A 20515-nucleotide genomic window follows, 5' to 3' on the forward strand; every position below is an offset into this window, starting at 1 on the left:
TATCACTCTGGGGCACAAAAAGAAAAAAAAATAACAGCTCCAGGGTACCGCGTTAGAAAACCCCTTTTAAAAGAGCCACAAGCAGTTTAATTTCCTTTAAAGCTTCGCCGGAAAAGGTTTTTGTGGTGTGCGACCCCACCTGGGCCGGGCGACGGTTCCGTACCCTGCGGGGGTGGCGTGGAAGGGGAGCGCGCCGAAGGGGAGCCGAGGATGACTCGCAGTTGTGTTTTGAGCGGTTGCTTGGGTAGTGTTTATCTTGCTCTCCCAACACACATGCACACACTCTCAGTTTCTTGTCATGAAAGGGGAACCCTGCATTTTGTAGACCAAGAGTCGCAGAAGCAACTTTCGAAGAAAAAAGAAAAACAAAAAGAAAGAAAGAAAGAAAAAGGCACCGCGCAATCTCCCCAGAGGGCAAAGAACCGCGCTATTTGTTCTGTAACTGAGCAACACCCCGGGCGACCGGCGCTGCCTCTAGCTTCTGCGGTTTTTCTAGCTCTTCCCCGCGTGGGTTCACTTCCACCCTCAGAACCCTCCAGAAGTGAAAAATCAGGCGGGGCGGCCGCAGCCCCCAGGCGGCCAGCGGAGCGCGGGCCCCAGCTGCAGGGGATCCCGGCCCAGCGTCGCGCTCGGCCCCTTCCTCCGCCCCGGCGGGTAAAGGGGCGGGCTCACGCGGCCCGGCCGCTGCGCCCCGCTTGCGGTAGGGGTCGCTGCTACGCGGCGCGCGCTTCCACCGCGGAGAATAACGGGGCCCGGGCGGCAGGAGAAAGGAAACCTGCCCGGGACGCGGCGGCGGCCGGGACGGAGCGAGGGACGCGAGTTCACTTTTGCTCGGGTGGGAGCGCGCGGCGGCTGCAACGAGCGCCGACCGGGGAGCACCGAGGGAACGGGTCGCCCATCTCGGGGCGACCAGGGGAGGGCAGCGAGAGGCCGGATACGAGCGCCCCGGAGGGGCGCGGAGCGGGCGAGCCTGGCCAGCGAGCGGAGCCGCGGGGGGCGCGCCTCGGGCGGGCCCCCGGAGCCGCGCAGGATGCCCCACGAGGAGTTGCCGTCCCTGCAGAGACCCCGTTATGGCTGTAAGTACGCTGGGCGCGCGCGGCTCCCGCCAGCCTTCGGGAGCCCCCGCCCCGGGGAACGCGTTGGAGAAGCCGAGGGAGCCCGGTACGCGCCGCGGAGGGAGCGGGAGGGCAGCGGCTGTGTGGTGGCCAAAGTTGAGAACTGAAGTTGCAAAAGGTAGTGAGCAGCGTCCTCCCGTTCTCCCCACAAACTCCTGTTCCGCAGCTGGTAACCCCAGTCCGTCGCCCAGAAAACCCCACTGGGGAGCGTGGGCAGCGCTGGGTCGCGCTCTGGGACAGGCCAGGTTGGGGGTTTAGGGGTATCAGGTGAGGAGCCCTCGGAGCTCCCGGCCGCTGCCGGTTGGGGCCAGGGGGTGGCGTAAGGGACCGGATTGTTCCGACTCCGGAGGAAAGTTTGTGGTGGCTACAGGTGGGCACCGCACTTACGGTGCCCACGCACTCTACCAGTGGCGAAGTCGGTTCTCCTGGAAAGGCAGGGGTCTGCTTCTACCCTGCTCCCTCGGACTGCACCTGAACCTGAGCAGCAAGAGCCAGTTTGCACCCCACTGCCGTGAATCCCATACTGGTGCTGCTGAAGGGGGCAGCGCCGGGCCCAACCCCTCTCTTCCCCACTTCCCTGTGACCCTGTCGGGACGCAGAGCTAGGCTCCCCAGGATCCGGGCCGAGGCCGCGGGACTGGACCGAGATCGTGTAGATTACCCAGCCAGGGGCTGCCATTCGGGAAGAGGTTGCTTCGGCGGATCGTGAGTGGATGGAGCCAGATTAGCACCACGTGGCTTCTTGCACAGAGTTCAGAGTCTTCGCTAAACGTGTGCCAGGAAGTATTTCCTTTAAAACAAACAAAAAGTTGGCGCTCTGTCTCCAAGGTTGGCCCTGTCAGTGAACCGATGGCCGAAGACCACTGGTTAATCTTTTGCCCTGGCTGGCCTTGTGACAGAGGAATCAGGTTTGGGTTAAGGTGGTGGTACCTGCTGCAGGGTTGTTACGTGTGTTTGGGAGGGTGGGGCGCCTGGTGGGGAGGACCACCGACTTGCCTAATTAAAAAAGGGGAGTAACTTGTGTAAGTTCTTCCTCCGCACTAGGCTGGGAATGGAGTGTCAGAGATAGGAAGTTCGTTTTTGCCATGTGACCCTTTTGGTGTCAGGCAATGAGGAAGAAGCCCGAGGAGCCAGCTGCAGCCTCTGTACGGTAGTGAAATGCACAGAACAGTTCACCAGGACCCAGTTCTTTGCAGCCTTGATTGCACTTTAGTACACCACAGAGAAAACTGAGCTCCTTGGATTCAGGGAGGCATGCTGTGGTCATTCAATGTGTGTGGTGTCAACCACAGGTTGGTGAAAGTCTTTTATTTATGTGACAAGCTCCCAGAACATATGGGAGCTTCCCTGCATCAAATTATAAGATGACCACGAAGTCTGGAAACGAGGCACATACACACCAAGAAATGGCTTTTGATACCACATTTTAAAGCATGGTGTGTTTGGTGGGTCATCTCTTACTAGTTCAATATGCTTATGCAAACTTGCAGTGAATGAAGGGCATTAATGCAGCATCTTCACCCGCAGAGACAGATGGATCTGTGATGTTTGCTTGATTTTATTTTTTCTGTTGAATGTACCTGTGGACTTAGCATACTCCAGAGGCAGCAACCAAAGAGGTTTAGATCATACAACCACAAAGAACACTCCACCTTGCCACTTTCTCTGGAAATCATTGTCCAGCTTTTCTCACGAGTTTGGTGTGATGGAGTTGGAATCACTCCCGTTTGCTTTCCCCTAGCTCACGAAGTGCTTTGGCCATGGAGTAAAATAAACATGTTTGATGGTTTCCACACTTCATGGTCACCCTAAAATATTAAGGCTTTAATAAAGTAGCCTGTTAAGTTCTTAAAATGAGCATTTCTGTAATTTGCTACCGGGTTCATAGTTTATTTTTTAAAAAATCTAATTGAACACACTCTAGTGTTAGCCAATGTTAGGTAACACATACTATTCATGCAAAAGGAGACTGTGTGATGTATCAGAATACATAATTGTGGTAGCGGATTGATTTTTTTGGGGGGGGACCCTCCGTCACAACACTGCAGATATGCTGTGAGCTTTTCACAGGAAGTCTGGGGAAGGTAAATGCACTGTCCTTGCTGAGTTTTTTAAAGAATTGTGCTTTTCTTGTCTGTGGGTTTGGTAAGTACAGGTTGCATAAGACCTTGAACTATACCAAACAGGCTTTATCCCTGACACTTAAAAATAAGTAAGGCCCCAATATATGCCCCATACATGGTTGTTATTTCAGTTCTAGTACTGGACATTCTGAGTGAAAGGTATTTGTGACTGGGCTTTGAAAACTTTTTAGTAGTTGGTATTAACTGTTAAACTTGTTTTGGGTCTGGTCTTCTGCCATCTCTGCTCCGCTTGAAATGTTATTTAACTCAGTAATTCTTGGACAAAGTAAATTCATGGACCTCAGGGCTGTTACGGTATCTCTCTTCCCCACCAGGCTGAGTGTAAAATACCACATAGTAAGTTGTACTTGAGGGATTTCTCAATGAGTTCTCTGTGAAGGCACCTTTCTGACAGGCGAGATTGCTGAAGTCTTCCTGATTGGCACACTGGAGCACTGAATTAAAAATAAATAGATCATTTCCTATTTAATTCCTGCTTTTTCCATTTTGGCCACATTCTCCTGCAACCTTTGAAATTACTTTGTGTCCTGTTACTACAGAACAAAGCTGAAATAACTGCTCGTTCACGCCGTGCTGCAGGAAAGAAGTGGCAAAAGGTAAAGGTGGAAATTACTTTAGTAATTTAGACATAACCGGAATATTGTATGATAGACTATCATAACCAGAGTATCTTTCCCCTACATTCAAAACCAAATTTATTTTTAAATATTTTATTTATTAATTTGAGGGAGAGAGAGGGGGCATGAGCAGGGGGAGGGGCAGAGGGAGGGAAAGAAGCAGGCTCCCCACTGAGCACAGAGCCAGATGCCAGGCTCCATCCCAGGATCCTGAGATCATGACTTGAGCTGAAGTCAGACGCTTAACCCACTGAGCCACCTGGGTGCCCCCAAACCAAACTTAAATGACACTTCAGCTTAGGCATGATTTGCAAATAATTTTTTTGCTGTTGTAATGAACTATGGCGAATTAACCAAAGTAATGCTCAAAACACGTTGCCGTCATGATCTGTCAAAAGTTTTCTTCCAGTTACTTGAGAGTTAAGAATACCACTGATAGCAAAAGAAGGGCTTTGTGATTAGACTTAGATGCTCTCACTCAGAATTGATAATTCAGTCAACATTTAAGTGCCTACTGTGGGTGGGTAATCAATGTGCTTTTAGCAAGAACTGTGATTATTTGCCCTGGCAAAACTTCTCTCATGAGAAACATTGTAAAACTAATAGTGATCAATGTTGCACTGTTTCTTTTAAAAAGTGCAACCTGGGCCTAACAGAAGGTGTATGTATGTATGTATGTATGTATGTATGTATGTGTTGGGCGGGGGCTGTTCTGGCTGATGCTTTGAGTTTTTTCTCTTCTTCTTCTTCTTCTTTTTTTTTTTTTTTGGATAATGCTCCTGTTTGAACGACGAGATTTTTCCAAATCGCCTGGTGACTGGAGTATTGGGGTGGGTAATGAAACTAAACCTCTTAACCCTTTCTCAGTACTAATCTGAGAAGAAATCTGAGTTCTGAACAGGTTAAATTCAGGTGTTACATCTGTTTAGTGCATCTTGGCTTCAACATTACATCAATGTTTTCATGTGACTGCAAAAGATTTAAGATATCTGCTGTGTTACCATGTGATGCCGTCGTTAGAAAGTCAAGTCACTCCTTCATGTGCTATTGTTTTGGTTGAGTTTTTCAAAAGGATCTTCAAGGTCAACAACTAAAGGGTTATTTTAGTATGCCTTTAATTGTAATTATACATGTTAGCCAAAATGACTTGTTTGGGAGAGTTTAAGCTTGTAATACCAAGTTTGTTTTAGAATTTAGTATTTAGGGTGTTAGCTAACCCCTTTTTTCTCTAGGGAAGCATTGGTTTGCTGTTGCCCCTTACCCTCCCACTATGCAAGCTTTTTAACAGCTCATTTTACTTAAAAGTCTAGTATACAGACAGATCTAACGCACCAAGTCTTCATGGTAACCAAAGGAGAAACAAAGGCTGTTCAACCTCTGATCTGATAGTCAGGTGTAGTCCTACAGGGCAGGCAGCCGGGGGGAATTAAGGTTAGTGAGCTTTGCAAGAGCTGATACTTTTCATATACAACTGTTACCATCTGCTCATTATTACCTTAGTGCCCGTGTTTCGCCATTTCACAAAGGAGCTGAAATCCATGATAATGTCTCAAGGCCACACGGCTGGCTGGTGACAGTGGGAACTTGAAAGCTGGTGCTATCAGAACCTGAAGGCTCCTCTCACTGGCTGTTGTCAATTTGTCTCCCCCGAATTACTCGGAGGGGTTTCACCTCTTTCTGTTTCCGGTGTTGGCCATGATTTTCTCAAACTCCAGAAACGTGTAGCGATTTGGATAGTGTGCTCTCTTAAAAGTAGATGCATAGCATTGTCTAAACTGGATTTTGCTTCCTCCCCGCCCCCAAGGAAAGCATGGAAGAATACATGAACTTTTTATAGAGTACATCCAGGCTTCATCAAAGGGCTTTATGTATGTGTAGAGACATCCCATCTCCCCGCGAGGCACTGAAATGAAAGAAAGGTTTTTCCATAATACAGTGGTATGCTCCAGTGATTCCAAATGGGATAATCCGTAAAACACACTTGATTACGTATACTGGCCGTGCCTTAAAATCTGGAGTTTATGAGAAATCAGGCCGAAGCTTGCAGTGAGGTGACCGACTAGTGAGCCAGGACTTTTTCCACTTAACTGTTCTAGTTTATTTTTCTCCCTTGAAGGGCAGAATGGTGGCCGTGAAATGGCAAAAGCTTTGGAGTTAAGTAGATGTGGGTTTGAATCTTGACTCCAGCACTGGGTGCCTGTGTGCCCTTGGGTTTGTCTCTTGTACCTTGAAGGGGGTGTTTCATATTTCTGTAATGGTGGCTGATGTGGTTCTTGGCACACATTGCTAAACGAACTGTGGAAATTCCAATTGATTGAGCACCTAATCTGTACAACAGTTGGTGGGTGAAAGAAAAATGAGGAAGATGGTAATAGCCATAGCAGAAACTGGGAGATAAAGAATAATGCTTATGCCTCTGAGCGCACTTCCTAGTTCGGTGGAAGTGAAGACACGAGAGTGATCGATTTGGGTGGGGCAAAAGGAAGGCTTCATGGATCACGAATTTGAACAAGACCTTGAGAAAGGTGGGAGGGAAGAGTGAAAGGCATCCGCATGAGTTAGTTGTGTGGGTGGTGTGTGTGGGACGGAAGCTTAGGTGGTAGGGATAGTTGCTGGGGCAGAGTCGTGTAGCCGGAAGGGCATTTATCCTAGAATCCTGTATTTGTAGACAACAAAGGGCAATTAGAGCTGTCTTGAGGGAAGTAGCTCTGCTCAGTCTCTTACTGAAGTATCTTTTTCTTTGAAACACCTTTTTTTTTTTTTTAACTTTTCATTAGATTTTTGAGTGGTGAGAGGCCCAGTGAAGTGGGGAATGGAGGGAAGGTTAGGTGTGGTTGGAGTGCCTGGTGCTGGAAACTCCAGGAGGGCAGGTGAGGTTTGTGCATTTGGTATCCACTCTCTCTGCTGCTCAGAGGTCCCCTCACCATGCTTCTAGGTTTGGGGATTCCTATGGATGGGCAGGTTTGTCAGAGAGTTTTGCTCAGGGTAGGACAGACGTTGCTGAATGATGATGCTGCTTATGGTACTGAAGACATTGAGTGAATACAGAGACAGGTAGGCATGGACCCTACTGGGAGCGCGTCGACTCCAGTCAGGGAGACCGACAACTAACTCTAAACCATCCCAGAAGGTAAATTCTCTGAGAACAGGTGAGAAGAAAAGGTACAGTTACAGCAGGACAGGGATCTTGACAGGTAAATTATTGGGCATTGGGGTTTCTGGCACTTGTTTTTTTCATTCTATTACTTGGGGCAATTTTTACTTCTAAAATTTTACTAGAGATGTAGTGTCCTCCAACGACCTGCATCTCAGTTTTGTGGGAAGATGGCTAATACCATCTTTCCAATCCATCATTTCGACGTAACGAAACTCTCAGCGGACTCTCCTTTCGTCTCGGAATCGTGGATTAGGCTGTGGGGGTCAATGTGCCTGAAAGCATCTGACAGCTGTTGCCCCGGCAGCGCAGTGGTTTCAGGGAGCACTTTCTGGAGGAGCAACAACAACAGAGCATCACCTGAGAACTTGTTGCAAAGGCGAATTTCTGGGCACCCCCCTCCGCTAGGCCTTCTGAATCAGCATCTAGGGGTGGGCCCACCGCGATTTCAGTGAGCCTTGTAGGGGATTCTGTTGCATTGGTCAAGGGCAAAGGTGAAAAGATGTTCCTAATATACAGTCCCCCTCCTCACGGTGCTTGCAGGTTTTCGTCAGATAAGTGTAAACACATGGCTCCGATACTGAAGGCTTTATTTAACTTACTTCTTGTGTGTTTGATTTGAGCACACACCTGGCACCACATACAAGCCCAGGCAACACAAATTTGTGTTTGTCTTAGAGGATTTATTTTTGTCTCTCTTTAAGGTTGCTTTTCTCTCTTCTGGGAAACAAATGTGATATGGAAGATAAAGTCCAAAATCTCCATGGCGGAGGGATTGAGACCCACTTCCCAAGAATTTCTAGGTGGAGGTAGTACTCTTAGGACCCACTGGGAAAACTTTCTGTGTAAAAGGGAGGCGCTAAGTTGTAATTCGGAGCTCTAGGCCTGGCGTGGGTGCCTGGACAGGAAGGGTCAAAGGATCCTCCATCTTTTTCTTCAGAACAGCTTGAAGTATTTTTAATTCATTCACTTATTCACTGTTTTTAGAACAGTTGAATATGCTAGTAGAAATACTATTGGACTCAGGTCATTGCCACACTGCAGGGAAACTACAAATCTGTTTATTTTGCTACTGATTATGGACAGGAGGACATTCCTATGATTTGATTGGATTTTTTTCCTTGGGGTCCTCAAAGATGACTTTTTTTTTTTTAAGATTTTGAGAGAAAAAGAGCAGGGGGAGGGGCAGAGGGAGAGAGAGAGAATCTCAGGCAGACTCCCCACTGAGTGCAGAGCCCCACATGGGGCTTGATCTCACAACCCTGAGGTCATGACCGGAGCCGATCTCAAGAGCTGGATGCTCAACTGACCAAGCCACCCAGGTGCCCTCAAAGATGACTTTTAATTGTTCTCCTTTATCCATTACTATCAAATTTCTCAAGGAAGACCTTTTTATATCATTTAAAAAAGTGAAGATCAATTCGTTTGCGGTAATTTTTTCCATTCCCATGTGTTTTTTCTTGTTGTTTTTTACAGATAGGAATTCAGTCTTAAGTAACGTTAATGCATTTCCTTGGTTATCTCCATCTAAAAAGACTGGATTTGCAAGTGATGGAAGCAACATATATTTCAATCAAGTGATGTTTATGTTCGTTATCAAGCTGGTAGCTTGGTATCCTGGCACTGAATCTTACTCTGGGCGGAGATCAAATTATCCTTGTTAATATATATGTAAATATTTGCTGTTATTACAGGTTTTACTTAAAGCATCTGTACTGTTTCTCTAAAGGAGGAACTTGTTTCTATTATCTATTAAAGAGAATCAGAGCAGCTTTCAAGTGCCAGGCAAATATTTGATGTTTAGATTTGTTTTCACACTGTGTGGAACTTAGGCAAGTTATTTTCGTTTCTCTGTGTCTTAGTTTACATACTTGTAAACTGCAGGTGGGAAGGTCCATGCTCAGAGGGTGAAGTGATGTAATACATGGAAATGTACATGTTCAGAATGTGCCTCTGAGAGCCGGTGCTTGAATGTTGGAGGAGCGAGGGTGATGGCGGTGGCATTTCTCCCTCGTCGTTCCTGCCCCATGCCTGTCTCCCCTGCTCTTTGCCCTTTCCTCTCCTGAACAGAAAGTGGACTTAAAATCCTGGGTCCAGGTGCATCTGGCTGGCTCAGTTGGTAGAGCATGCATCTCTTTCATCTTGGGGTCGTGAGTTCAAGCCCCACATTGAGGGTGGAGTTTACTTAAAAAAAAAATTTTTTTTTTAAATCCTGGGCCCATATTATGTTGAAAGCGTCTACTCATGGGGAAAATTTTTTAGTTATCTGTATGGAAATTGAGTGAATCTTACTTTGGGTGGAGATCAAATTATCCTTGTTAATATATATGTAAAAAAAAAAAAAAATCCCAGCGCGTTTCACTGCTGTTTCCAAATAAAGTTGGACTAGGATTGGATTCCTGTACTGTGTTTTTCTGTCTTCTTAAAAATGATAGTGGTGGGCGCCTGGGTGCCTCAGTTGGTTAAGCGACTGCCTTCGGCTCAGATCATGATCCTGGAGTCCCGGGATCGAGTCCCGCGGGCTCCCTGCTCGGTGGGGAGTCTGCTTCTTCCTCGGACCCTCCCCCCATCTCATGTGCTTTCTCTCTCTCTCTCATTCTCTCTCAAATAAATAAATAAAATCTTTAAAAAAAAGATAGTGGAGTTGTCAGCTGCACATCTGAGTGAGGAACTGTTGCTTTGCATTACTAAGCATCCTTTTGTCTCTTTCAGGGTTAAGTCGATTGCTTTTGTGGCTGCCGCTGGTTTGAAAGCCCAAGGGTTCATGATGATCTCAAGATGGGCAGGAACTACTTGAAATAAGTGTTAGTCTTTATGCTTGGTTCCCCTTGTAGAGTTTGGCGTGGCAAGCAGGGTCCACCTTGTGCTGTGGGGGTTTGGAAGGGAGGCGAGAAAGAGGAGGAAGTGCACTGGGTTCGTCTGACCTCCCTCAGGCCTTACTGCCTCTAGAAAGTTAGTGAAGCTTAAATTCATGGGCCCAGTGAAGCTCAACAGATAGGAATAACTGGGGAGTGTGTTGGATCCAGGAGAAATGGAGAATCTCGGCTGCTTTTCGCCTTGGAGATGCCTCATTCATTCAGCTCTCCTTCTTGGAGATGCCTCATTCATTCAGCTCTCCTTCTCTACCAGGCATTTCATTCTAGCATGTTTCCTATAAAAGTTTTCTATCAATCCCTCTAGTCCTCACTGTCTCAAAAAGGAAGAATTGAGACTGGCTAGACTTCAGTGACTGCTACATGGCTGTTGGTTACGTCTGCCACTTCTCGTTCCTGGCCTGAGCCCTGGGCTGACCAAGCAGGCCTCCCAGGGGTGGGGTGAGGGGGCTGGGAAATGTTTGTCATATAGTCAGCCTCACGGGTTAGGAGTTCTCCTTCCAGCCACCCCCGAAACTGTGCTGCCCCTATATGAGGTCCAGGCAGGCGGCTTCCCAGAGATTTCCTCATATTGAACCCTTGGAAGTTTGTCTGAGTAAGGGTTATTATAAAGTTAATACACACATGCTTTAGCTTTCATTCTGTAGCTGAGATTTTCCGAAGGACAAAAAATTACTTAAACATATATAAAGATAGTTACCTACCATGGGAACTGGGGTGACACCCATCCTTTCCTTTCCTTTGCCACTGATTCTGGGTACAGTCTCAGATTTCTTCATTCTCTAATAAAATGTTTGCTGTTGTCCATTTGAATTAGCCAGTAGTTTGGAGGATTGTGCTTACATATTCCTCTTCAATGTAGGCTCTGGCAGGGGTGGGAATACTATTTTAAGTTGATTTACCATGAACTCAAATCAGTTTTCAAAAATAGTGTACTACATAGATTATTCTAAGGAAAAACATGGACAAAATAAAAAAAAAATACCCTTGAGGGTCAGGAGTGTGTTTTGGTTACTGCTGTATCCCCAGTATCTGGCATATAGGTCAACTGTCACGTCAGCAGTGGGTCTAGCTAGGTAATGAGGTAATGGGTGAATTAAAAAAAAAAAGTTTTTCCTCTTCAAATTTTTTTTGAACATGTTTTTTATAGTTAGGTTATAGTAGTTACCCTTACCTGATGAAGATACAAAGTTCTTGTGGAGAAAATCAGAGTCTGAAAGACAGGTCTGTTGTCATGGAAGGATTCAGTGGAGATCTGATTTTCAGGTGTGTGTGTGTGTGTGTGTGTGTGTGTGTGTGTGAGAGAGAGAGAGAGAGAGAGAGAGAGAGAGAGAGATGGAGAGACCGACTGAGGAGTGAAGTGTTCAGAGGTCCAGGACTCGTAGTTGTTAAGCTGTTGGAGATGGGACAGAGATGATAGGCTGGATGAAAAACATAAAAATCAGCAAGGTGGGGGCACCTGGGTGGTACAGCTGTTAAGCGTCTGCCTTCGGCTCAGGTCATGATCCCACAGTCCTGGGATCGAGCCCGGCGTCGGGCTCCCTGCTCCGTGGGAAGCCTGCTTCTCCCTCTCCCAGTCCCCCTGCTTGTGTTCCCTCTCTCGCTATATCTCTCTCTGTCAAATAACTAAATAAAATTTAAAAAAAAGATCAGCAATGGTGACAAGAAAAAAAAATCCTAGCTGGGCAGTAGCTATTTAAGGTTTCCTGTTTGTTTTAGTAATCTCCACACCCAAGGTAGAGCTCAAACTCAAGACCTCGAGATCAAGAGTCCCTTGCTTTTCCCACTGAGCCAGCCAGGTGCCTTAGGTTTTTAAAATGTGTGAAGGGAAAGTGTTAAGGAACCTGATTTGTCAAAAGCAGTAATGACCCCAAAAGTAGTGTCCACAGTGACAATAAAGATGGTCCACATGACAGTAGGGGATTATTCTCTTGACTCACAAGAAGTCTCAACAGCCTGTAAAGAGGTAGACCACTATTTATTTTCCTTTCATTCAATAAGAAGTGCGGGATGCTGTGAATATGATGGAATTCACCCAGTTTGCAGACCAAATGCCTTCAGAGGTCAAGTGTGATCCGAGTCTTACATAAAAATAAGAAGATTTGGAGTGTCCCTTCAGTGGCAGATTGCATTTGCTGCCTTAGTCACTCAAATTGGGAGGAAAATAATTGTGAACAGTACACAGATAACCACGTACAGGAGTCCAGAAGCTTACTGGCCTCTTGGAAGCTGCCATTGTCCCCTGCAGTACGTTATACAACCCAGGTCGCCATGGTGTAAGGATTGTCACCCTGGAGCCATGAGAAGCGTGATGCACTGTGAGGACAAGGCCAGCCTCTAGCATCGGAGAGCTTAGGTGAAGGTTTCACTTGCTTTGTGACATTGCCTATGACTTCCCTGAGCTCCTGTCTGTATCTGAAAAATGAGTTTATGTTTACCCCAAAAGGGATACGAGGTACGGGAGATTGCGCTGAAAATGATTCAAGTGTGTATACGTGTGCTTGTGTCTGGGAGTAATTTTGCCACTTACTTGAATAACTTACTGGTGTAGTCTTACTCATGTCAGTGGTGATCACTTACTCATAGATCTGCCTCAAAGGCAGTGCCACTTAGAGTTTTGTGACATATGCTGTCTTTGGACCCGTATTTGAAATGAGATTTCTTTTCTTCTTCCTCTAGTTTGAAAGGCAAAGATAAGACTTGCGGTACCATTATCTGTGAGATGTGAACTTTCTAAATCCTAACACAGGATCTTTGGCCAGATCCTTCCTTGTCCAGCTGAACATTTCTTTTACCAGGAAGTGTAAATAATGCACATACAAGTGAATAGTAGGATCTTTAAACTTGAAAAGACTTGTCAAGAGTAGTGTCTTTGAGACCAGTGCTATGGGCAAGAGTTTCATAAAGGGAAACTACTTTACGGGACAGGGGAAACCTGTACGTTCAGCAATGGGGGATGAAGCTAGGGAAGGCAATCTGATGATAGAGAGACATCAGATTGTCTCTCAATCTAATGATAGAACTCCTTTCTTTCCAGGGTGCCTGGGTGGCTCAGTCAGGTAAGGGTCGGACTTTGATCTCAACTCAGGTCTCGATCTCAGGGTCATGAGTTCAGGCCCCACGTTGGGCTCCATGCTGGGTGTGGAGCTTACATAAAACAACAAAAACTCTTTTCTTTCCAAAGCTGAGATGGTGTAATTTATTTTTAAGTAAAGGAAGGGTGGAAGGCAGGGCAGCTGGGGTCATTTGGGGCTTAAGCAGAATTCTCAGGGCTGCTGGGTGTCAGTAGTGGGCCAGCTTGCTAGGTTAATAGCACATCTTAGTCGAGGACTCGTGTAATTCGTAGTTGGCAACCTGGCTGCCTAGTAGAATCTGCACAGGAGCTTTTTGTTGAGCAAAATGTTGATTCCCTGGATCCCATCCCCCAGATACTCTGTTTATTTGTTTTGGTATAGAACTCTGAGGTGGGTATTTTTATTTTGTTGTATTTTTCAATTTTTTAAATAAAAATTTCGAATCCCCAAAGCCTCCAAGTACAATACAGTCAACACCCGTTCCTTTCACTTAGCTTCACCAACTTTTACCCTCCTGCCATACCACTCCATCTGCAGACACTGGCCGCTCACTGCTAAATGCTCAGCTTCCATCTTACGTGCCAGCAAGGACCTTCACCTCCTCCGTCGCATCCCTAGTACCACCAGTACCATGCGTTCAAGTCCACGGTCCAGTTTGAAATTCAACACTAGGATTTTCCCCAGGTGTACTTCATAACCAACTTTATGGATCCATGGTCCAGTCAACTTTCTCACGTTGTTTTTGGCTGTTAGGCCCACCCCCTACCCTCATCTTCCCCAGCCTGAAATGGCCACTGTCACCTCCCTATCAGTTCAAGGACACTGCATGCCCCGAGGAGCTCAGGACCATTTCCTGGCATGAATGCCTTATGAGCGATGTGGTTTCCTCCCAGCACACCGCATCAGGAGGCCACCGGGTCCAACCTCCTGCTATTGGTGATGAATAGATAGTTTTTAAAACTCCGTAGAAGATTCCAGCAGGCAGCCAAGGTTCGAAATCCACCGAATTAAAACACCTCGCTCTGTGTGTATGCGTGTTTGTCGTAAATACACGACACAAAATTTATCATTTTAAGCATTTTTAAGTGTACAGTTCTCGGGCATTGGGTACATTCACAGTGTTATGCAATCATAACCGCAGTTCATCTCCAGAGCTTTTTCATCTTCTCAAACTGAAACTTTGTACTCATGAAGCACTAACTGCCCATTTTCCCTTCCTCCCAGACCCTGGCACCCACCCTTCTCCTTTCTCTATGATTTTGATTACTCTAGATCTTTCAGGTAGGTGGAATCTGTGATTTCTGTCCTTTTGTATCTGGCTTACGTCACGTACTGGAATGTCCTCAAGGTGCATCCAAGTTGTAGCATGTATCAGAACTTCCTTTTTAAGGCCGAATAATATCGCATGGCATGTATAATATATATGGTGAGTAATATATATGGTGTGGTGTATATATACACACACAGCATAGTTTGTGTATCCATTCGTCCATTGATGAACACTTAGTTGTTTCCCCCTTTGGCTATTATGAATAACACTGCTGTGAACATAGGTATGTACAAGAATGTGTTGGAGTCTCTGCTTTTGCTTCTTTTGAGTATATACCCAGAAATGGGATTGCTGGATCATATGGTAATGCTCCGTTTAATTTTTAGAGAAACTACCACCCACCTCTCACTTTTCAGTAAAGTGAATTGAAGAAGGCTCAGAAGGGTGAAGGATCTTGGAGTTTAAGGAAGAAGTCAGCATGCAGGCCTCTAGGCTCCTGTTTCTATTACCTCCCCAAGGGTGTGTGTGGATCGATGTCCTCTTTATAGGGAATAAAGACCAAGGGTGGAAAATCTAACTGTGGCAAGGTTTACTTTTTTACAACCTCAGGTGGTATGCAGAATAAGGGTTAGAGTGTAGTATTTCCTTAACAGTATGTATAACTTCTTAAAAGAGTTTAGTTTGGGACTGGTAATTTAAATAAATAGTATTAGTACGTAGAAAACAAGTTGCCCTTGGTCTCTGTAAGTAGTGCAAAGGGAGGTAATAGATTGCCTCTCTGGGGCTGGTCGGATTTTTAAAACAGAATATTTTAGTCAGCTCTTCCAAACAGTAAATATGTGACCTTGGGCAAAGTCTTAACTTCCCTGGATCATGTTGTGCCAGTGTAAAATGGGGATAATGACAGTGGAATGAATTAATCTGTATAAAGTCCTTGGTTTCTGGTACAGAGAAAGCACTCATTCAGTGCAAGCCATGAAAATAATTCCATCAGTTTCAAAGATGTTATTTAGATCTGATTGTCTTTGGAAGTATTATTTGAGAGCGGGTATTTCCAAAGTGAGTTACGACTGTTTTACTGGACTTGGCATATGTTTGGCGGTCTGTGACAGGCAGCCTGCGGCCTCTGGAATGACGATTCTTAATCTGAAAAGTGGCAGGAGCCAGTGAGAGGCAGCGCTGCAGAGCAAGTGTGGACTGAAAGTGAGGGCGAACTATTTCCCGGGGCTGAGTGTGGGTCATTCTTACCCACAGCTACAGCTGTGGGGTCCAGAGCGAGAACGTGTGTTTGGCGGGTTTTGGCTTCACTGCATCCTGCGTCAGGTGGATCCAGGACCAGGCAGCCTGCTCTTGGGGAATGCTGGTGATTTTTCTGTTTCCTGGTTGAACATGAGCTGAGAATTTGCAGATCATTCTGACTCCATCTAACCAAGTTGCTGTGTGTTAATGATAAGTCCGGAGCTTGTGCTAAATATAGCGTGTGAAGTCCCAGGGATTATTTAACAAGAGAAAATGTTAGTTCTGCAGAGCCAGTAGCCTAGGAAGTATTGAAAATTGGACAGTTGTACTTGAGTGGGAAACCCTGATCTAACCCTGGTCTTGAGCCTGTCTCTGGTTGCCTTGTACAGTCTGGGGAGGGACGTCCCATGGTGCTTCATGTGTTCTGGGAGTGGACAGGACCATGAGAGGTTCAGAAGGTGTATACAATTCTAAAAAGAGGGATTGGCTTCTGCCTTGTTCTGTCAGTTTAACTCCTGAAGATGCTGATAATAACATGGAGACAGAGCCTTCCACATGCCAGGTGCTGTTAGAGGCATTTGATATGGATCGCCTGATTTAATCCTTACACTGACCGTCCGGGGTTAGGAATGTTATCCCTGTTTTATAGGTGGGCAGAGTGAGGTACAGAGCAATTAAATGGCAGAGTCAAGATTTGAATCCAGGCAGTGTGACTCCAGATGTTGCGACCCCCATACCTGTTGGATAGGAGTTAAAATTCGGGGTTTGGCACTTGGTACTCTGTCTTTTGGGTATTCCATTTAGCTATTGTATTAGTTTCCTGTTGATAACAAATTAACACAAACTGGGGGCTTACCTGCAGTTTGAGTAATGTATTTTCTCACAGTTTTGGAGGCTAGAAGCCCGGTCAAGGTGTTGACTGGGCCATACTCCCTCTGAAGGCTCTGCTGGAGGATCCTTGCTTGCCTCTTGTCTTCCTTACTTCTGGTTGTGGCTGGCAATACTTACAGTTCCTTGGCTTTTAGATGCATCACTCCAATCTCATCTTCTGTGATTACGTAGTGTTCTCCTGGGTGTCTGTTTGCTCTTCTTATAAAACACGAGTTATTGGATTAAGGCCCATGCTAATCTGGTGTGACCTCATTTTAATTCATTGCATCTGCAAAGACCCCATTTCAACATAAATTCACATTCCAAGGTTCTGAGTACATGTGAATTTTGGTGGGGGGCGGGGAGCTGTTCAACCTGGTGTGGCCATTAACTTGGGGAAAAGCAAGAATTGTAGACATGGCAAATTTTTAGCACAGTGACTTTGGCTGCTCCTGAACGGTTGGTAAGTATGGCATGAAGAGGTGGTGAGTTAGGGGGTTGATTGGTACCTGCTGTTTTGTCAAGCATTTGCTTATCACCAAAGAGGTGAAAGAAGGGGGTGCAAGCGGAGTGCAGGGGGAGCAGATAACAATAGCAAAGAAAGGGTCTGGCAGCCTAGAAGGCTGATGATGCTATGGCGGGTGCGAACCTAGTGGAGGACAGCTGTGGTAGCAACACCGCTGAGCAGCGAGCACCTCATCCTCAAACTGAAGCCTTCTCTCAATGACTTAAAGTCTTTTTTGCGCATTCTGATTAAGAGCACTGGGTGGTGTGTGGTCCTTTCTAGAGCAGTTTGTATCGGTTACTTAGCAGTGTCTGTAGGCTTAGACAACAGTTAAGCAGAAAATAGGCTCATTTAGAAGTCATTTGATCAGGCTGGGTGGCTGAGATATACATTGTTCCCAACATAATTTCTATGGCAACAGGACTTTCTGACATTAATCCATAACTCAAGTTTATGAATATCCACTTCCCATGTTTTGCTTTGGCCTGATAAGCATAGAACCAGACTTGGGGCTCACGAATAGGATTTGTGAAGGCATTATGCATTGTTTTCAGTGTATTTATATTCCTTCTCCCTTCATTGCTCTTGTTTTTTACTGTTTTTCTTTATTTCTTTATATTGTTTTTGTTTTGTTTTTTACTAAATATCTTGGTTGACCTGCTCAAATACTCTTAGGAAGGAAGTGAGACATAAGTGTTCATGCAATGAAGGAGCACTTAGGGCAGATCTCTGCCCTTCAAGAGCTGACCTCTACTGGAGGAGACAGCACAGTGTCGCAGAGCCCTGGCTTGTTGCTCGTTGTCCCTCGGCTGTGGTTTGCTCTCCTGTGAAATCAGAGTGTACCTATCGGGTGGCATCATTAGGACAAAATGGGGTAGCCAGGGTGAAGCACTTAGCATAGGGCCTGGCATGTACAGAGCACTCAGAGGAGCAAAGAAGAGTTCCAGAGAGGGGATGGTGTGAGCTGAGGCCAGAGTTGGGAATGTGTGCTTGCGTGTAGGATTCATGAGAGGAAAGGAGAGCAGAGGGGATGCGGGGGTGTTGGCCGCCATAAGGCCGAGGATTCTTAGGCACTGGAGACACGGTGACTGGGGCATCATTTCTGCTCCTTCCTCCTCCAGCATTCCTTCTCACCTGCAGTGACTCTAAACCCATGTGCACCTTGCTTTGTCTGCCCCCGTGTTTGCTCCATTTGGAGCATGTGCTAGTTCGGAAAATCAGGAGGCCTGCCCTCTTCACTGATGCCAGCAGAATTGATGGGGAGATTTGAAACTCCTAACACTGGTGACCAAGACTATTTTGGGAGATGGATTCCTCATGAAAATTTTATTTCTTTAGTTTGCTTTTTCTTCTCCATCCTCTTTATTTACTGCCTTCTGTTATATATAAACTTTTGAAGTCTGCATAGCGGACAGCTGTTAATGTTGCCATTGGAGAACCACAGACACAACTTAAAATAAACTGATTTTTTTTTTAGTTTTTTATTTAAATTCAATTTAGTTAACATATAGTGTATTATTAGTTTCAGGGGTAGAACTGAGTGATTCATCAGTTGCATCTAACACCCAGTGCTCATTATATCGTGCATCCTCCTTAATGCCCATCACCCTGTTACCCACCCACCTCCCCTCCAGCAACCCTTAGTTTGTTCCCTAGATTTAAGAGTCTCTTACAGTTTGCCTCCCTCTCTGTTTTTATTTTACTTTACTTTTCCTTCCCTTCCCCATGTTCATCTTTTTGTTTCTTAAATTCTACAGATGACTGAAATCGTATGATATTTGTCTTTCTTGGACTTATTTCACTTAGCATAATACCCTCTAGCTCCATCCACATCATTGCAGATGGCAAGATTTCATTCTTCTTGATGGCTGAGTAATATTCCTCTGTGTGTGTGTGTGTGTGTGTTTGTGCACACACACACACACACACACACACACACACACACACCCCACCTCTTTATCCATTCACCTGTGGATGGACATCTGGGCTCTTTCCATCGTTTGGCTATTGTAGACATTACTGCTGTTTTTAACATTGGGGTGCATGTGCCCTTTCGAATCACCGTTTGGTTCTCTGGGCAAATACCTAGTAGTGCAATTGCTGGGTCATAGGTAGCTCTATTTTTAACTCTTCGAGGACCTCCATACTGTTTTCCAGAGTGGTTGCACCAGCTTGCATTCCCACCAACAGTGTAGGAGGGGTCCCCTTTCTCCACATCCCCGCCAACATCTGTCGTTTCCTGACTTGTTGATTTTAGCCATTCTGACGGGTGTGAGGTGGTATCTCATTGCGGTTTTCATTTGTATTTCTCTGATGCCCAGTGATGCAGAGCATTTTTCTGTGTGTCTGTCTGCCATTTGTAGGTCTTCTTTGGAGAAATATCTGTTCATGTTTCCTGCCCATTTCTTGAGTGACTTACTTGTTTTTTGGGTGTTGAGTTTGATAAGTTCTTTATAGATTTTGGATACTAGCCCTTTATGATAGGTCATTTGCAAATATCTTCTCCCAGTCTATAGATTGCCTTTTGGTTTTGTTGATTGTTTCCTTAGCTGTGCAAAAGCTTTTTATCCTAAAGAAGTCCCAGTAGTTCATTTCTGCTTTTATTTCTCTTGCCTCTGGAGACATGTCTAGGAAGGAGTTGCTGTGGCCAAGGTTGAAGAGGTTGCTGCCTGTGTTCTCCTCTAGGATTTTGATGGTTTCCTGTCTCATTTAGGTCTTTCACCCATTTTGAGTCTATTTTTTGTGTATGGTGTAAGAAAATGGTCCAGTTTCATTCTTAGGCATTTTGCTGTCCAGGTTTCCCAACACCATTTGTTGAAGAGAATGTCTTTTTTTCCATTGGATATTCTTGCCTGCTTTGTGGAAGATCAGTTGACAACTGATTGATTTCCAGTGACACAGAGAAATGCCTATAAAATAAAGTGAAAAGTCAGGATGTACCAAGGGGAAGTTAGAACTTAAATTCTATAGGGGAAAAGACTGAAAGGAAGTACATCAAGTTGCTAACAGTTGTTTTAGATGGAGCAGTTTCCTGTTCTTTATCTTTACTAGAGAGACCTGTAATGTTATTAAAAACAAGGGAGGAAAACCCCACATTAGATTTCATATCATTCCTTCTGATTGTGAGAGACTAAGTTCTTTCCTATCTGACTTGACTGACTTGGGTGAATATAGCCTCAGGTAGTTGTGGTGTGATCCGGCAAACTGCTGATGAATCATCTTGCCTTGATTTTTCTGCTACCTTTTGCCTGAGCCTGGAAGCTCCAAAAAACCATTCAGACCTTCTGAGTCAGAGTGTGTGTGTGTGTGTGTGTGTGTGTGTGTGTGTGTGTGTGTGTGTGTCACCTGGGAATGGGAGATTTTCGTGTGTGCTGGTGTTAGAAGTGGGAGGATGGACTGAATTTGAATTGGAAATTGTGTAACTAACTTCATGGCTCAGGTTGAGAGTAGCTTTTCCCATGGCCTGTGCCAATAACCTCTTTCTTGACACCCTCAAGTCATAAGATTAGAATGCCTTGGCTGAATTCTGGGTTTCCCTTCATCGGCGTCCAGTCGTTTTCAGTGAGCGGAGTTTCGGTCAGCTGGCATGTCACCAGAAAGGGCCAAATTAGACATAATTGCACATCAGCTTTACTTTCAGGTCTGTTGCTTACTG

General features: G+C 45.5%; 1 protein-coding gene across 3 annotated transcripts in view; it reads left to right on the forward strand.

The window, feature by feature from the left end:
- Positions 1-738: 738 nt before the first annotated feature.
- Positions 739-20515, forward strand: part of IQGAP2 (IQ motif containing GTPase activating protein 2) — a 289377-nt gene continuing 269600 nt past the window's right edge. For all 3 annotated transcript variants that reach the window (XM_027604836.2, XM_027604841.2, XM_027604837.2), the window contains exon 1: positions 739-1076. In XM_027604836.2, coding sequence (XP_027460637.1) covers positions 1031-1076 — 46 coding nt within the window. In that variant the 5' untranslated portion in view covers positions 739-1030. The remainder of the gene's footprint in view (positions 1077-20515) is intronic.

This window comes from Zalophus californianus, chromosome 5 (genome assembly GCF_009762305.2).
Source record: "Zalophus californianus isolate mZalCal1 chromosome 5, mZalCal1.pri.v2, whole genome shotgun sequence".
In the NCBI taxonomy this organism is placed as follows: Eukaryota; Metazoa; Chordata; class Mammalia; order Carnivora; family Otariidae; genus Zalophus; species Zalophus californianus.